The sequence below is a fragment of the Cariama cristata genome, unplaced genomic scaffold (genome assembly GCF_000690535.1).
Source record: "Cariama cristata isolate BGI_N322 unplaced genomic scaffold, ASM69053v1 scaffold4252, whole genome shotgun sequence".
Lineage (NCBI taxonomy): Eukaryota > Metazoa > Chordata > Aves > Cariamiformes > Cariamidae > Cariama > Cariama cristata.
The window spans coordinates 20,332-36,338 of NW_009605367.1; the positions used below are offsets into that span (position 1 = coordinate 20,332).

Genomic DNA, 16,007 nt, shown 5'->3' on the forward strand with positions numbered 1-16,007 from the left:
AAAAAAGACTCCTCCAAGCATTACCTGCCAGGTACATCAAGTACAGAAATCCTTTGGCATGCTGAAGAATGTGTCACTGAGGAAAAAAACCCTCCAAAGCAGAGATTTTGCTCTCCATAAAAACAGCAAAAAACTCATTTCCTGGATCAGCTGTTCTAATCCAATTGGTAAGAAGAAATAGTTTCACGGATTTTGAATTCAAGACAGAAACAAGAGAAAGCACAGTAAAAGATTAAAAAGGAAAATGGCTAACAAAAGTAAAAAAAAAAAAAAAAAAAAATTAAAATTACATCTAATGGTAAAAAGACCAAAGTCATTTTTCATGTGACTACAGGTAATGACTGACAGCATCAGCTTCTGGAGTACTCCTCAAAGCAGTGTATCTGTATTAAATGTATACAGCTCTAGATAACAGAAATCCATCTGGTAAACTAGAAAAACTCCCTCTTCCATTTATAATCCACTGTAATCTGGACTATGATTTTTGTCCAAGCAGAAAAGTATGCATATTAAAGTATCTGCCCATTTCACAACTATAAAAATCATGACATAAAATAAGATCAAAACAGATGTCTACATCTCTAGAATTCGTTTCCATCTGTATGTACATTTCAATAATACTGTTATAGAAAAAATGCAAGAACTTAAACCAATTACTTGATTTCAATGACTTATAGATAACTGTACATAGGTTAGATTTCGGTTTCCTAAATACAGGTTTCTAATGTTATTTTAGAGTCCCCAGGGTACTTAGTACACCATGGAAATTTTGGGGAGTCTAATATGGCATTAAATACCTATACAGTTCAGGAAACTGGATCCCACTCTTAATGCAACTGTCACTTTGTATTATGGACTCATGACCACAGAGAACATCATTCACATCTTACAGAGAACCAGCAAAGCTAGAAAAAACTCTGTTAGAGCAAACCTGCACTGTGATCGCCCTGTGTTTTCAATTACCATTTTGTTTATTATATCATACAACATACGTTGTATGATATGTGAAGAAAAGGAGGCTGAGGGGAGATCTTATCACTCTCTACAACTACCTGAAAGGAGGTTGTAGCCAGGTGGGGGCTGGTCTCTTCTCCCATGTAACAAGCGACAGGACAAGAGGAAATGGCCTCAAGCTGCACCAGGGGAAGTTTAGATTGGATATTAGGAAAAATTTCTTGATCAAAAGGGTTGTCAAGCATTGGAACAGGCTACCCAGGGAAGTGGTGGAACCACCATCCCTGGAGGTGTTTAAAAGGCGTGTAGATGTGGTGCTTAGAGACATCCTTTAGTGCTGGACTTGGCAGTGCTGGGTTTATGGTTGGCCTCGATGATCTTAAAGGTCTTTTCCAACCTAAATGATTCTATGATTCTGTATCAGAAACATCGCTCTGAATATGATCTCATGGAAAAGAGACACAGAAGTCTAAGTTACACAAGGCACCAGTGCCCTGTGAGGAAAGTCATAATAAATTGCAAAAAGGCACAAAATAAAGGTCAACCCTTGTAGTCAAAATCATGAAAGTGTAATTAAATCTTTTCTGAACACAAAACAAACAATTTCAAATTAGTACCACCGGAGAAAATACTTTCAAAAGCAGCTGTAATATTGTGAACATGTGTATTTTGTGTGAAAAATTATTAACAAAAAAGTATTAATTTCTCTACTGTTTCACCAAGACCAAAAATATTAACTAGCCATAACTGAAAAATTAATCCAGGAAGGATAATTTAAAAACTATGTGTCATGAAAACATCAGATAGAACTACTTTGGAAGGCAAATGGGATGACTGGGAAATTAATCTGGATGACATTTTAAGAAGTGTTTTCATGATAACACATGTTATTCTGGAACCAAATTAAATGAATATATCTGAAAGTCCACTGTCCTGTTTTTATTTCTACTACATGTTTTATTTCTTTTCAACAGACTAATTCTTAGGTCGTATCAAGTACACATTATTAGGTTACTGTTAGTATTAATATATTAATCTTCATCAACAATAAAGTATTTTTTAAATAAGATTATTGATTAGTATATTTTGTGTAATAGATACTAGCTGAAAAATCATTAATTCAGAATAAGGATGCTCAGAATTTAAAAAAGCATACAAAATTGAACTCTTTGAAACAAATTCAGGTGATTGATTACATATGACAAATTTTAAAACACATCAAGACAACTAAACTTACTGTTTCTGATAAGGAAATTCTTTGGCTAAAGCTGTGTCCCTGCTCTTCCAGCTTTATAGTTCTCCAAGAAGCTACACTACAAGCTCATGACACCCGCTACATCAGTGATGTTGCGAGGTCACCAGGCTTTGCACAAAAGCCGCTAAAACACTGCCATGTCTGGCTAGGCAGTCTGAGCTGCTCAATGTCCTGTCCCAAGGGAGAACTCGGGTAGAATATCCAAGCACAGCAATGTGCCTTATGGATTCAGAGCTGGATAGAGCACTACTACTCTGCCAGAATTAATTGGTATAGAAAGACATATATCACAGAATCACATGATCTATTTGATACCTGGATGGGTGATTTTACCCTATACTATCATGAGAATTTTTTTTTTTTAAAAAAAAGGTGTATCTTGAACAGAAATCTTCACCTCACAACCGCAGAGCAGCCACTCTGTTTCTTTGGGAGAGTAAGGTGAAACCTATTGTCCTTTAATAAGAGTTCCATCAGTACTGATATACATAAGGGAACAAACTAAGCCTGGATGTAGCTTTTGACTAGGCTTGATAACATTTGTAATGATTAGGGTTTTTTAAACAGTACATTGGAAAGAAACATGAATTTCCTCCTGTGGTTTCAGAGTGACAACCAGCTGGTCTGTTAGCAGGGAGAGCTGTTAAAGGTTTGAGGACCACTTACTGCGCAGATCTCTACAATGGAGCTAATGGAGTAACTAACACTGTCAAGAGGCTGCATCCTCTCCATGGCATTTAACTCTCCAGTGACAGTTATTTTATAATTTCCCCTTTGCAGATGCTTGTTTGGCCAAATGCCATATCAATATAAAGATCTTTCTGACAAAGGCTCTGTAAGATTGTTCTCTTACATAGTCTTATTACTCCTTACTATTCTGCAAGGATACAAGAAATATACGGTAAAGCCTCCAAAATATGTGGCTATGGCAGCCTTTGCTTCATAACTGTATCTCACACCAGGACACCTCCGAACATCAAACATGCACGCCATTACATTATAAGGTGTACTGGTTGGATGAAAATAGCTGTCATGAGAGGAGTTCTAAATTTCCATTTTGACCATCAATGATTCAATACAGTTCAGTTAAATACGTATGTCCAAAGCCCTTAGAATCCAAACAATGTATGGGTGTTCATTTCCAAAAAAGTGGATGAAGATAAGGCTTTTAACATGATGGGAAGAAAACATTTCCTCTTATCTTCCACCAATCTGGGACAGAAGAGATGGCTTAATATTTTTGAGTTGCAAAAGGATTCAGCTCCTGAACTTTATTGATTTACAAATGCCTAGAGTAACTTGTTAGCTCACTTCCTATTCTAATAAGTCAAACAGGTTAGAAAGTTCTGCACAGAAATATCCTTTCTGTCACTAAGTCTTGCAACTTTTTGGCTGGGCAGACTATAAACTGTTTGACAGTCATTCCTATAAACCAGGATAATTCAATTGCATTGCTCCTCAAGGCCATATCCCTTACATTCCTGAGCTTTGGAGGTGTTTTGATAGGAATATCTTATTAATTGGTAAATTGTAGGAGAAATCTGATTTTGAAATATACATTAATTTTTAGCACAATGTACCTGTTTTAAATGTGGGAAGGTCAGTGTGTGGCAAAATATGTAATTAAGCATCAAGATGTAAGGAAAAGAGCTACTAAGATGGCACCACTTTATGTAATATTCAGATGCAAAAGAGACATCCACCTCTTTCCTGCCATATTGCTATAAAATCCAGTGTTATGTAGTAAAAAGAAATTAGAATTTATGGACAAACTTCTATTTCATTCTTCAAAGCTCTTCAAAAAAACAACAGTCATATTGATTATACTTATAATGGAATATCCCAATTAAACAGACACAGACTCAAAGCACAAATGAAATCAATGCTGTAATCCCAATTTGTCGCAGTTAAAGTTGTCAAGATTTCCATTCAATCAGTATTAGTTCTAGACACCTCAAATCAATTACAATGAAAGTTCTGATCATGAAGTATTTCACAGGCATCCATTTATGGAAATACCAATATTGTGCCTATTGCAGAATCAATGTTTTCTTCCCCTTGCCTAACTAAACGTAAGAAAAATAGGGAACTATAAAAACACTTTTGGAGGACATACTTGATAGGAAAACAACCTGATTAATGACAAAATCTTCTCTTCCCCCTTCCTTCAAAATCAGTCAACTGGAGTGCAACTGATATGTAGTAGTATTAAATGAGACAAACAAAGGAAGAGAGAAGCCAAGAAAACGATTCTGAGTCTCAGCCTCCTGGTCATGTTTACAAAACTGTATAGGCTGCAGAAAGAAAGGTAACATCTTATACAAGTACTTCCACAGTTTTCACTGGTACGTACATAGAAATAACTATATGAATCACTAAAAAATATTCTATATAAAATAATTAACTGATAAGTATTACTGCTTATACTTTTAAACACAGAGCATTAACAACAAGCTTAAGCGGTAACATAAGCAAAAGCTTAAGAAGTAATTATCAATATCACAAATGTTCTTTGACTTGTAGTTACAGAGATATATACAAAATATCAATAAGAACAACAAAGTATTACTTGTATTCAAAATTTCTATTATTTGTTTATAGAATATAGATAATTAGGTTTATTAACTCAGTGAGAAATGTGATAAACCACCCTAAAAAGATTATATATGCACCCACTATATTTTTTTCTTTCCACATTTAGACACAAAACTTAATTCCCCAGTTCTTTATACACAGCGTTCTTGTAGAGATGAATTTTGAATGAATGGGGAATAAGATGATTGTGGCATGTATGTACAACACACTTCAAAGAACAAACAGTTACACTAGAGGTAAAGCTGTTTCTTCATGCATTTGTGTATACATATACTTCATTTAATACAAACTTTTGGTACACATGGATGGATGGCCATCTTCTATTTCTGTTAAAGTCCACAACAGGAATGTTCCTGAGAAAGGCAACAGCAGCCCTAATAAAAGTAACCCGTTTCTCTCAAACTCTAGGATTCTGTACTAAATATAGAACACTTGCACAAATCAGATGGGCTCCACAACAGATTGACCATGACTGTTCATACGGAAATCACATCCAGAACCCTGATGCTCCAAGTACTCTTCTGTTATCTCAAGTAGCTGTCTATCTGCTACTCACAGTGATCCAAAGCAGGCACAACAAGCCATACTGATCATTGGAAACGGTCTCAGAAACATAGAAATAACCGCTTTCTTAACCACCACAATCTAGGTGCCTCAGAAACAGCTTGCTAAGCAAATGTGCTGATAGAATTCTTCATAGCATATAGTCAACATATTCTTCAGATGTCAAAGATGCAGTAGTACCTTGACAGCATGCCTGACCTATATTAGGAAGTTTTACCTTTGCTAAACTGTAACAGATTCTCATGCAGTCAACAACTGAATTAAACCCTCTCTGAGGAGAAACGGTAGGATCCAAAGACTGCAAACAGACAAGAAGTATACCAGCAGCAGTGTTTCCAGATAAGGATAAGGATAGAAATTGTAGAAGAGCTTGATAGTTTGCAGTCCAGAAGCATCCTGGAACAAAGCGTAGGGGTCCTGAGTGTACTAAAAAGCCTTTTAATGGCCCTAAACAGACTCACCTTGGCTCTCCACCACACACCCAAACATTGGCTCAGGAGCCCCGCTTCAGCTCAGCCTTCAGTCCCTGCCTGAGCTATGTCAGAGGAGTATGGGTCTCCAGCTCAGCCAAGCCCGTGCCTGGCCATGGACTCCATTAATCCAGATCCCGACTCACAGACTGACTTCCTGGCTTGACCTCCTTGTCTAGTCCACCACAGGCCTGCCTGGCAATTGCTGGACCTGATCCTGACCTGGATCTGTGGTTTCCCTTCCCAGCCTGAGCTCGGTCTGCCTTCTCACCACAAACGTCCCTGATGATCTGAACTCTTAACTGAGCCTGGTCACCATCGCTCGGCCTGCCCTGCTTACCTTGCCCATGTACTGTACAACTGGGCCCTGGCTGGTGAGACCCTGCCCTGCCAGCCAGGCTACGCAGCTCCTCAGCCATTCTGGGGAGAGATGGCTGCTCCCTGGCACAGCCCCTTCCCTCCACTGATGTGTCCCACCGCTTACATGCCTCAATGATGGGCCTATACAACTCCCTCTGAAGGTCACCCATAACCCGTCGTGTATATCACAAAACATTGTAATACCAATCAATCAAATCTGAAATGTTGCAGAGGATCTGCATTCCATCCAAATGAGAAAATATGTTCAGCCACCAAAGAGCTTGTAAATTAGCAAGTCAAATCACAAATTTCTCCAACGATATTGAATAAGAATTTTAAAGATAATATGTCTACATCCATGTTAAAAATCCTAATTAAGCATTCCCATTTTTAAGTACTATGTATAAAATATTCTTGTCAGGTTTAATCTTCATGAGCCAAAAGACACAGTGTTTTGAGATACATAACAGACTGAATTCACTCTCAGTGAAAATATTTATCCTCTTGGCTGGAGATCGAATAGCAGTGAATTTGGATTTTCTAACTTTGAAATTTTTTTCTAACTTTAAAATTTAACTGTCTGGGAGAACTGAAACATCAAAGAGGCTGTTAGTCCTTGAGAAAAAAGAATTACGCTCCACAGCACCCCATGGGTTAGGGTCAACAGTCTGGAGTACATCTAAACAATGATCTATTCCCTCTACAAGTTACTAGTTCAGTATGGAGCACAACCTCAGACTGCAGTTTTTCAAAACCCTGAATGCAATAGCAGTCAAGGTAGCTTACTGACAGTTTCTCTGTAGCTAACAATTATGACTGGGGGGTGTCACTTTAACTTAATGAACTTCAATGATGAACGTTTTAGGAACAAACCTTGAGCATATTCTCATCTGTAGGATTACCACTGTTGGGAACAAAGGCAAAGCCCAATATTGCTACTGCCAAAACACAACACAGACTTCTTTTTTATTTCAGCTGAAGCCTGGTTGAAGCCTGGTACAAAAAATGTAACTTGTTTCTTGACAGGTAACAAATGCTCTGAAATAAATGTGGAATGTATCTTCAGACTGTATGCCTCAAAAATCCATATTAAGTGCCTAGGAATGTACAACAAATTATTTCCATTTATCTTAGAGAAAAACTGTGTTCTGGCAGGCAGTTTAAGAGTCAGGAATTTCTGAGATTTGATCCCATTTCCAGGAATGTTCTAGGGTAAGCCATTTGATGCTTCTGTCTCTACTTCCCTTTCGGGAAAATGACGATAAATGAGAAATTGAATGTGTTATAGATTTTACATAATTAGTATTGAAAAAATGCCTTTGAAGGGGAAAGGCTCTAAATAAATGCCAATATCAAACACACCAAAGGTCAGTGTAATCAGAAGAAATAAAACAACATTTTACTAATCTAATAGTATATAGGTGATTCCCTTTCAGTTAATCCAATTTTCAGTGGCTGATCAGCGGTCATTAGTCAACCTCAGTGTTTTAGTACCAACACCGATTCCAACCTTGTAAACAAAGTTTTGTAACTTAACTTACGTTAATAATTATCTGCAGGTTTTACGTAGGAAAGTACAGCCTCTAAAATGAGGAAACAATACAGGTCTTTACAGATACTACTTAGAGTCATCATATGCAAAGTACATATACAAATTATTAGTGAATTACAATGAGATTGTGAAAACAAGAAAGGTTTGTTGCCAGTCACATACCCGCCTTTAATATAGTCAAGGAATGAAACTTCTGTTTCAATTAGGAACGAAAGCAATGTTACCTGAAAGCAAATAAAAGAGAGTCAGACATGAATTGTCATTTCCCAGTTGAATAGGTAGAGACATAAGTACAATGTTTTTGGAGCTCTATCCTTAAGACATAATTTCCTACAGTATTAGGGAAAAAAGATGATTAAAAAAAGAAACCATTTCAATAGGTAGTTCTTGAAAGGGAAGAGATAAATTTCTAAGTCTACTACAATTGCTTTTTTTTTTTTTTTTTAAGCAAAAGATAAGGTATGGAAGATTGTATTCCAGGGCAGGTGGTTACCACATGCATGTTTTCTGATCACTGTGCGCTACATCTACACACAAATATCAGAGGTTAGATGATAATGCATCTATTCTATCAGTACTTCAACACTGTTTAAAGAACTCAATTACAATTATTTATGTCATTTCTCATCTCACATTATTGAGATGAGAAATTGAGTATTGATGCAAGCCAAGAAAACAAAAATCTAGTGAATCATACACATATACGAAGTATATAAAAAAAATGAAAGTGGAATATACCAGAAATGCAAAGATAAGAAATTCATTCAGTCCCAGCTTTTATCATTCAGAAATGATATAGGTCCAAAACACAAACAGTGGTCTAAAGGTGTTACTGGCATTTCCAGCTCTCAAGTCGCAGAAGTATAAACTCAAGTGGAAAAGATCCAGTGTTTAAGATCCTCATATTCTGCACAATATTTACAAAGCAAAGAATTCAACCCAAACTATTTTCATTTTATTTACAAAGTGACACAAATCTCTCTCACAATGTAACTGCAACAGGCAGTCAGTGAAAACTGCTTAAGTACTACTCAAAGCAAATGCACTGATAATAATACAAGGAACAAAAAGAGGATGGAAGTTTGTCACAAAATTTGGTTTGCATCCAACTGCAGCAAAATGTAAAAATTGAAAATATTCCTATGTTGTAAACTTGGACTCAGAATGAGATTACAAGTAGTAATTCTGTCTTCTGTCCTACCTTTGTCGCAGGTTCTCTGTGATTCATAGTGACTTGCAAAGTTTAAAACTATCAAATTACACTTCTAGTTGAGAAGACCATAACAAAGTTCTACCAGACTATCAGTAGCATAGTCTTGCACATAAGACTGAAATTTCTATGCATTTTCCCCCTGGACATAGTAATTTTAATGGTTCATCTGTTACTACAGCTGGTCATCTTGTTCCTAATTAGTTTAAGCAAATGTTTTCAGTGAATCTGGTTTAAAAAGGTAAAAAACTGAAACAGACAACACCCTTCCAAAGTGGCTGAAGTGTTTACTTCCATACAGACAATGACTACCAATGTTCCAAGTTTTATACAGTGAATTTTATATTTCACCACTTTGCTTTGTTCAAAACTAATCATGTATTCTGAAACACTTCTGCTTAGTATGTAGTTTGTCTGTCTGAATTTAAAATGACCCCCTAAGTAATAATGAATTGAGCCGGCTACTGTATGTACATAGCCCTTAAAACCAGCAGTGAGATAGCAGTCATGATCTATATCCACTTTAAATAAAGTTTTCCAGAAGCCAACTTCATATTAGTGAGAATGACTGTCTTAGTGCCTGGTTTGAAAATTTAGAAATCTGTGGGATAAAGAATATCTTGGGTGAATGACAGGGAGAAGAAAAACAAAACTGCAGGCAAACACATAGGAAAGTGACCATTTGGAGAAGTATAAGGGAAGCCTGAAGGACTAATATAAGTAAGGACAAATGGGTGCAAAGAGAACTTGATAAAGAAAATAAATTACAAAACCAACGGTACAGAATACTGGTAGGGAAGGAAAGAGGAAGGAAAACTGCTAACAACTGTTTATTGGAAATTTCGATGTAATTTGAGACAAAGCATAACAAGACACAGTTGATTTTGTCTGTCCAAACATGAGTAAAGTATATTCTTTCAAAAGCAGACAGATATATGTGAAGGTGTTAAAATATTTAAAACCAAAACCAACAAGAAAATTGAAAATGTAAATGCATTTTTTGCTCTTCTGTACCCTAAGCCAGATTTCATACCTACGATTTTGAGTACATTTACTTTCAGTGTTGATTTAAAATAATCACTTTTCATAAGTTTCTGACTCACTAATTTAGCGTAATAGAACTTTATTTTAACATCCTAAATTGTAGCAAAAGGAGTATGTTAGCAAAAAAAATATTATCTAACGATTCAGATCTTGTATGGTAGATTTTCATGGACAAGCTGCTTCTGCCTCTTTTTTACAATTTAAAGCAGAGGTACAAACTAAGTGTTTATTTTCCTACTGATGAACAGACTTATTAAAGAATGTGAGAATGAATGACAAAACATTCCTTCAAGGCTACAGTTCAGAGTGAAAGTAGCCCTACTAACTTCAGTGGAACTGTTCATGTGGAAATAACCCCACATGCTAGATGTCTTTTCAAAAAACGTATCTTATCTCTGAATAGGTTTTCCAACACACAATTCTTCAACATTTATATTCATTTTTTGTAAATGATGTTTTGAACATCATGGATGCCAGAACACAGAAGCTGAGAAAGTGCTGAAGGGAATTATTGGCATTGCTAGCAAATGGTTCATGAAACAGAATATGGAATATGAACAAAAGGACATTAAACTCTCATCCCAAACTATACTAACAGATCGTTCAACATAAATTTACAAAAATCTGTTGGTAATAAAAAGCGTTGACTCTTTTTGGTTTAGCCATGATAAGCATACTAGCTTTTACTGACGCTAGCTCAGCAGCTAAATTTGAAAAGAAAATTGACTTTCAAAAGTGCAGGTATGTTTCAGATAAAAAATAATAGTGTTCAGTCCAATAATTTCAAGAATCTGACTGAAATTTTTGCATATTTCATTTTGGAAATCATTGACAACTTAATAGCACACTTGGATACAGCTTTTATCAGACTCTTCAAATTAAAAAAAATCTGAAAATAAATGCTGTATAACAGTAAATACTTTATTGCTGTGGCCTTCACAGAAGGTTCTATTCTAATCCTGTTAAATTACAAGTCAACTACACCCCGTTTCAAAAGAAAAGCAAAGTGTCCAGTAACATAAAATATATTTACTTACTGTTCCAGAATTAACATACTTTTTCTTTTTTCCTTTTTTCTTTGGATTTATTACCTAGAAACAGATAAAAATATTAAAGCAGTATGATTTATGATTTAATATAAAGGTAAGTGTTAAGATACTTTCAATGCAGAAAGTAGTCTGTTTTCAGTGAATTATAAATTTATTCAGCATACTGTTTATTTATGCACCTCAATGCTGGGATGCATATTTGAAAACTGGTGAATTTATCTTCATGGTAGATACAGTAAGCCACAGCTGTTATTCGCATTTGACAAATAGGGGATTGGGGCAACAGAGGTAAGAGTGTTCATTAAATGAGTGCTCAGTGAAACACTTCCTTGAATTTTCACAAGATTCTGCGTTTTTCTGCATTCCTGATTCCAGTGTTTCAGCATACTGTGTCACCACTTCTTCATCTCACAATGCAGCTCTTCACATTCCAGTTAACTTGTTTCCATCTTCTCCTCAGTATTATCTGAGAAACACAAGGGTTGTTCTACTCCTAGTTTCTGTATTTGGTGCAATGACAGGATCCGGCTGACAGGAAGAGCAACTAGGGGACAGATCATGCTGTGCCAGAATAGAAACTAGTCCGTAATTTCATGAAAATGGCACCTATCATCACCTGACTGGTGTATAGGAGTTGTGGGGGCTCAATGCACTCCCCATACACAAGAATGTTCATGGAACTGGACTACAAATCTTTAAACAGTTTTCTTGATTGTCTTGAACCCATACCTATAAAATTTCTCACTGTAGCCACCAGTAAAAATTGTTTCCTTTCTGAGTACCTACTCCTTCAAAGGCAAGTCTCAGTCAGTTTCACTACATACACATTAAACTGTACTCCTGCTTTTTTCAAAATTGCACATGGAATTGGAAGCAAAACATTATTTTGTTAATTAGGTCGATCAACTATCTCCTATATAAATAGGAAACTCAAATCCTTGTGGCTTACTGCCAAGTTTTGCTGTAAACTACTCACAGATGTTCTGTGAATGACAAGGAATGAAAACATTCCCAATTGAAATCTTAGTCACTTAACTGCTATAAAATTTTTAAACAATTTTGCCTGGAAATTGGAAAAACAGTAATACATCTCTTCCAAAAATTGTCTCCCCCCAACCAAAATGACATTACATTTAAAGATCATATTCTTTGCACAACACAGAACAGCTATGAAATGTAAGGCAGAAAGAGATAATGATCATTGGAGGTCTTCCCAAACAGGCTAAACAAGAGTGACTCTTTCTTTCCCTCCAGTACACCACAGAGTTATCTGGTAAGTATTTTTAAAAGCTTTTACTGCCTTACACACACGTAATCCATTTAACACTTAAAAACCCCCAAATAACCCCTGTCCCTCCTAATAACAGTGTCTTGACTGGTGAGCAATGGATTAAATCTGTGTAATGGTGGTTTATAAACAATGCAGTAATTCTTGTTGAACTAGAATCTTAGCCAGAAAGTGACTCCTGCTGACAATTGCCCAGAAGAGGAAGATGAAGGTAACAGACTGCTTGCCTGCCCTGTGGCCCTTCATTCACTCTCCAGAATCCATGCCTGAATTAGCAGCACATTTTTTGCCAGTAGTCCTTAAATGCCAAAAAGGAGATTCACTGGAACCTTCTGCTTCAGGTAACTTGACAATTGGCTTCTTAGGAATTGCTAGGAAATGCACTACAGCTTGGAGTGAAAGATCATGGGAAACAAGGAATCTACTTGGGATCAAAAATGAATTTAATAACAGCTTTTGTCTCTCCTGTAATTCCAGGTACTATAGTTATTACAATATTTATGTGGGTTTTTTTTCTCAAATTTCAGATAACTTTATAAATAAAACAACATCTTTTAGCCTCTGAAAGTCTGACATCCCTGCAGTAACCTATGAAGCTACATGAACTCTTACCTATTAAAAAAAGGTCAATTGAAAAGAGCTTGTTACAGCAATGTTTCTAATCTGAAAACATGGGACACCCACTCAAAGACAAAGTTTACAAACTGCCTTGGGTCAGTTTGTAGACATAAAACAATTAAAAGAATATTTGTTCAGTCTGTTTTGTTTTGATATTGCACAGACTGATCAAGAGTAAGCAGTACCAAAGTACAGAGAGTTGCAATGTGGGGAGGCAAACGAGATGCTCAGGAAATGTATGCTATTGCTGGGAGTACGATACTGATACTATATTTAAGAAACTGCAAAATGACTTAAGATGTTATGACAGAGTATTTCTGGTAGGGTAGGAGTCATGTCAGTGATACAACAGGAGAGGACATTTTCACTGCACACAGTAATCTGTGCTGTGACACTATCCATAGGAATCTGCTGTAAATTACTGTAACTCTGGGGTTGATCTTGGGTCTAAATAAGAAGAAACCCTGTGGCTTTCAGTTATCTTTGTCCTGCTTTGCACAGAAGCACCTCTGCTCATCTTCAAAATAAAAGCGCAGCACATAATTGGAACAGCCTCCTTCGCTACTTTGCACTAGTGCTTGCCTAAACCATCATATTTGTGATCACCCATATTAGGAATATGAAATTTTACAAAATACTGAAGTTTAATTGCAGTAGTCTGAGACCAATTAAAAGACAGCTTAAGGAATAACAAAGATCTGCACACCATACAGAAAAAAAAAAAAACAGGCTATAGCCACATAGGCTTGTCTTCTCATTATTAGCAAGAGTATCTTTCCATGAGGAAGAAAAAAATACATTTCAGTTCTGAGAGACACTGTGCATGCAAACTGCATGATGCTGGAACTCATGGTGCAAATACAGAAGCTGACCTAAATCCTTCAAAAGGATACCTAAAATCCGGAAGAAGGTCTTAAGCATTTATTCTGAGGGACATAAGGGGTCTTGAAATTAAATTGTCTACCAGGATAACCATGACTAATTAGCTGCATTTGTCTTACATCTGAATCACCCCTGGGAGAAGCAGAACTGAAAGAAGTTCCAATCATGGGATTAAGGTTGAATCAATGAAGATCTTGACACGCTGATCAGGAGTTCCACCAACCTGGACACATATGTCAGTCTAAATTCAAGAATTGGCTCTCCTACTAGAATGGACAAAGAGGGAATAGAACTGCAGTCCTCAAGACAGTTAGTCATGGAATCATTCCAAAAGCAGCTACAGCCCATATGAATCCACAAGTCACCAGGTGGCATCCCACAGCAGAAATGCCTGTATTATCTACAGCATTATTCGACGGCAAATTAGCTGCTAATTTGAAGGAGGAGATGCTCATGCTAACAAGACTAGGTTAAAGGGATATTTGGTGGAAAAAGCTATTCCTGTTTTTTCAGAAGGCACGTATGACCATTGTTGATATTGAGGAGCCTTAGATATTACTTTCCCTTGGGGAAGGTTGGAAGGGAGGAAGAAGATCAAAATCTTGACTTCTGGTAACACTGGAGATCAAGGACAGCATCACTAAAGAAACACCAAGAAAAATATCACACACAATGTCCCAGGCAGAAGCTGGGAAGGAGCTTCAGAATATGAGAAAGGAGAAATACTTTTAGGGACTTCCAAAACAACAGGGGGGGGGGGGGGGAAAGCAAATGCTAAGTGCCTTATTTTTTCTTCCATTCCTACACTTGCTGTACATTATGTAAGACAAGGGTTGAAACTGCTAATGCAGTAAGAGGACCCATTTTATGCTACCAGAACTTTTAGAGAGTGGGAGGGCTGTGTGTACAATGACATATTCCAAGAGAGGGCTGCTTTTAACTAGAATAATCCTGCTGGTAATCAGACCTAGGAATGGGCATTTGTACTGCAGTGTGATGACAGCAATCTATTGCATGAGGATAAGGGTCAAGGTCTAACCCAAAGAGCAAGGCTCCAAGAACCAAGGCAAAATGAAGGCAACTTCTAGTATGATGCACTGTCACCTTTCCTATCTTTCCCTTAGGCACTTTGGCAGATGCTGTATTTTCCTGGGTTATCTTCATTACTCAACTGATATAAACATCTTGTAAGTTCATTAGAGAGGAGACTGTAGCCTCTTCAATGTGAAAGAAAGGAAAACACAACTAAACTGAAAACTGGACCATTCCTGTGTTTAATACTAACACAAAATTTTAGAATCAGTTTAATTTATAATCAGTTTATTTTTCTAAAGGATCTGTCAGAGTTATCAGACAGATATAGTGTCTGGAAATCGTAACAAAAACGCACACCAAAAAAGTCTACCTATAACACATAGTTATGTGTTTATGACTCTGTGATCTGAAGCACTGAATATGAACTTCATACTCAAACTCTTCTAAGGTTCCTCTGCTCCCAGTATATAAACACCCTAGGATAATAAGTACAGCACAAACTGTACCTTGCCTAAACAGTAGTTGTGTTGTGTGAACGTTCATATGCAGAAATGAAAGACAGCAAAAATGAGAACAGAACTGAGAAAGACAACAAAATAGTGAAGCTAAAAATAAACCAAAGAAGGCTGTTTGCAAATCTCAGTAAGTGAGGCTATGAAAGACCACAAACTGTGCCTTGCCTAAATGGTAGTTTTCTTGTGTTGTGTGAACACTCGTATGCAGAAATGAAAGACAGCAAAAATGAGAACAGAACTGAGAAAGACAACAAAATAGTGAAGCTAAAAATAAACCAAAGAAGGCTGTTTGCAAATCTCAGTAAGTGAGGCTATGAAAGACCTACAGCGCAAAACCTAGATTCAGCACTCCACCTTAGAGAAACTGCAAGCATCTGGCACAATCAATACACTTTGTCTATGAGCATGTGTGAGGTGGAGGGTGCTAAAAAGCTGTAACACAAATGGCTGGACATACGCATACATATGTGAAAATGTAATAGCATGTATTTTCACATGGGAATATACAGGTGCCTGGAATATATGCATTATTACCGTATGAAAATTGCTACTCTTGAGCCCTTGCAGGGAGTATCTCTTTATGATAACACTGCTCTAATAAAGCAGGCCACCTGTT

The 16,007-nt window shown here is 36.8% G+C and overlaps 1 protein-coding gene across 1 annotated transcript in view; it reads right to left on the minus strand.

Moving 5' to 3' along the window:
• The window catches only part of CPNE8 (copine VIII), a gene marked incomplete at its 3' end in the record, with an annotated part of 93,789 nt that overhangs the window by 14,495 nt on the left and 63,287 nt on the right, over positions 1–16,007 (minus strand). The window contains exons 12-13 of the mRNA XM_009695907.1: positions 11,042–11,095; positions 7,913–7,974 (exon numbers count right to left, since the gene is read on the minus strand). Of these exons, the coding sequence (XP_009694209.1) occupies positions 7,913–7,974; positions 11,042–11,095 (116 nt within the window). The remainder of the gene's footprint in view (positions 1–7,912; positions 7,975–11,041; positions 11,096–16,007) is intronic.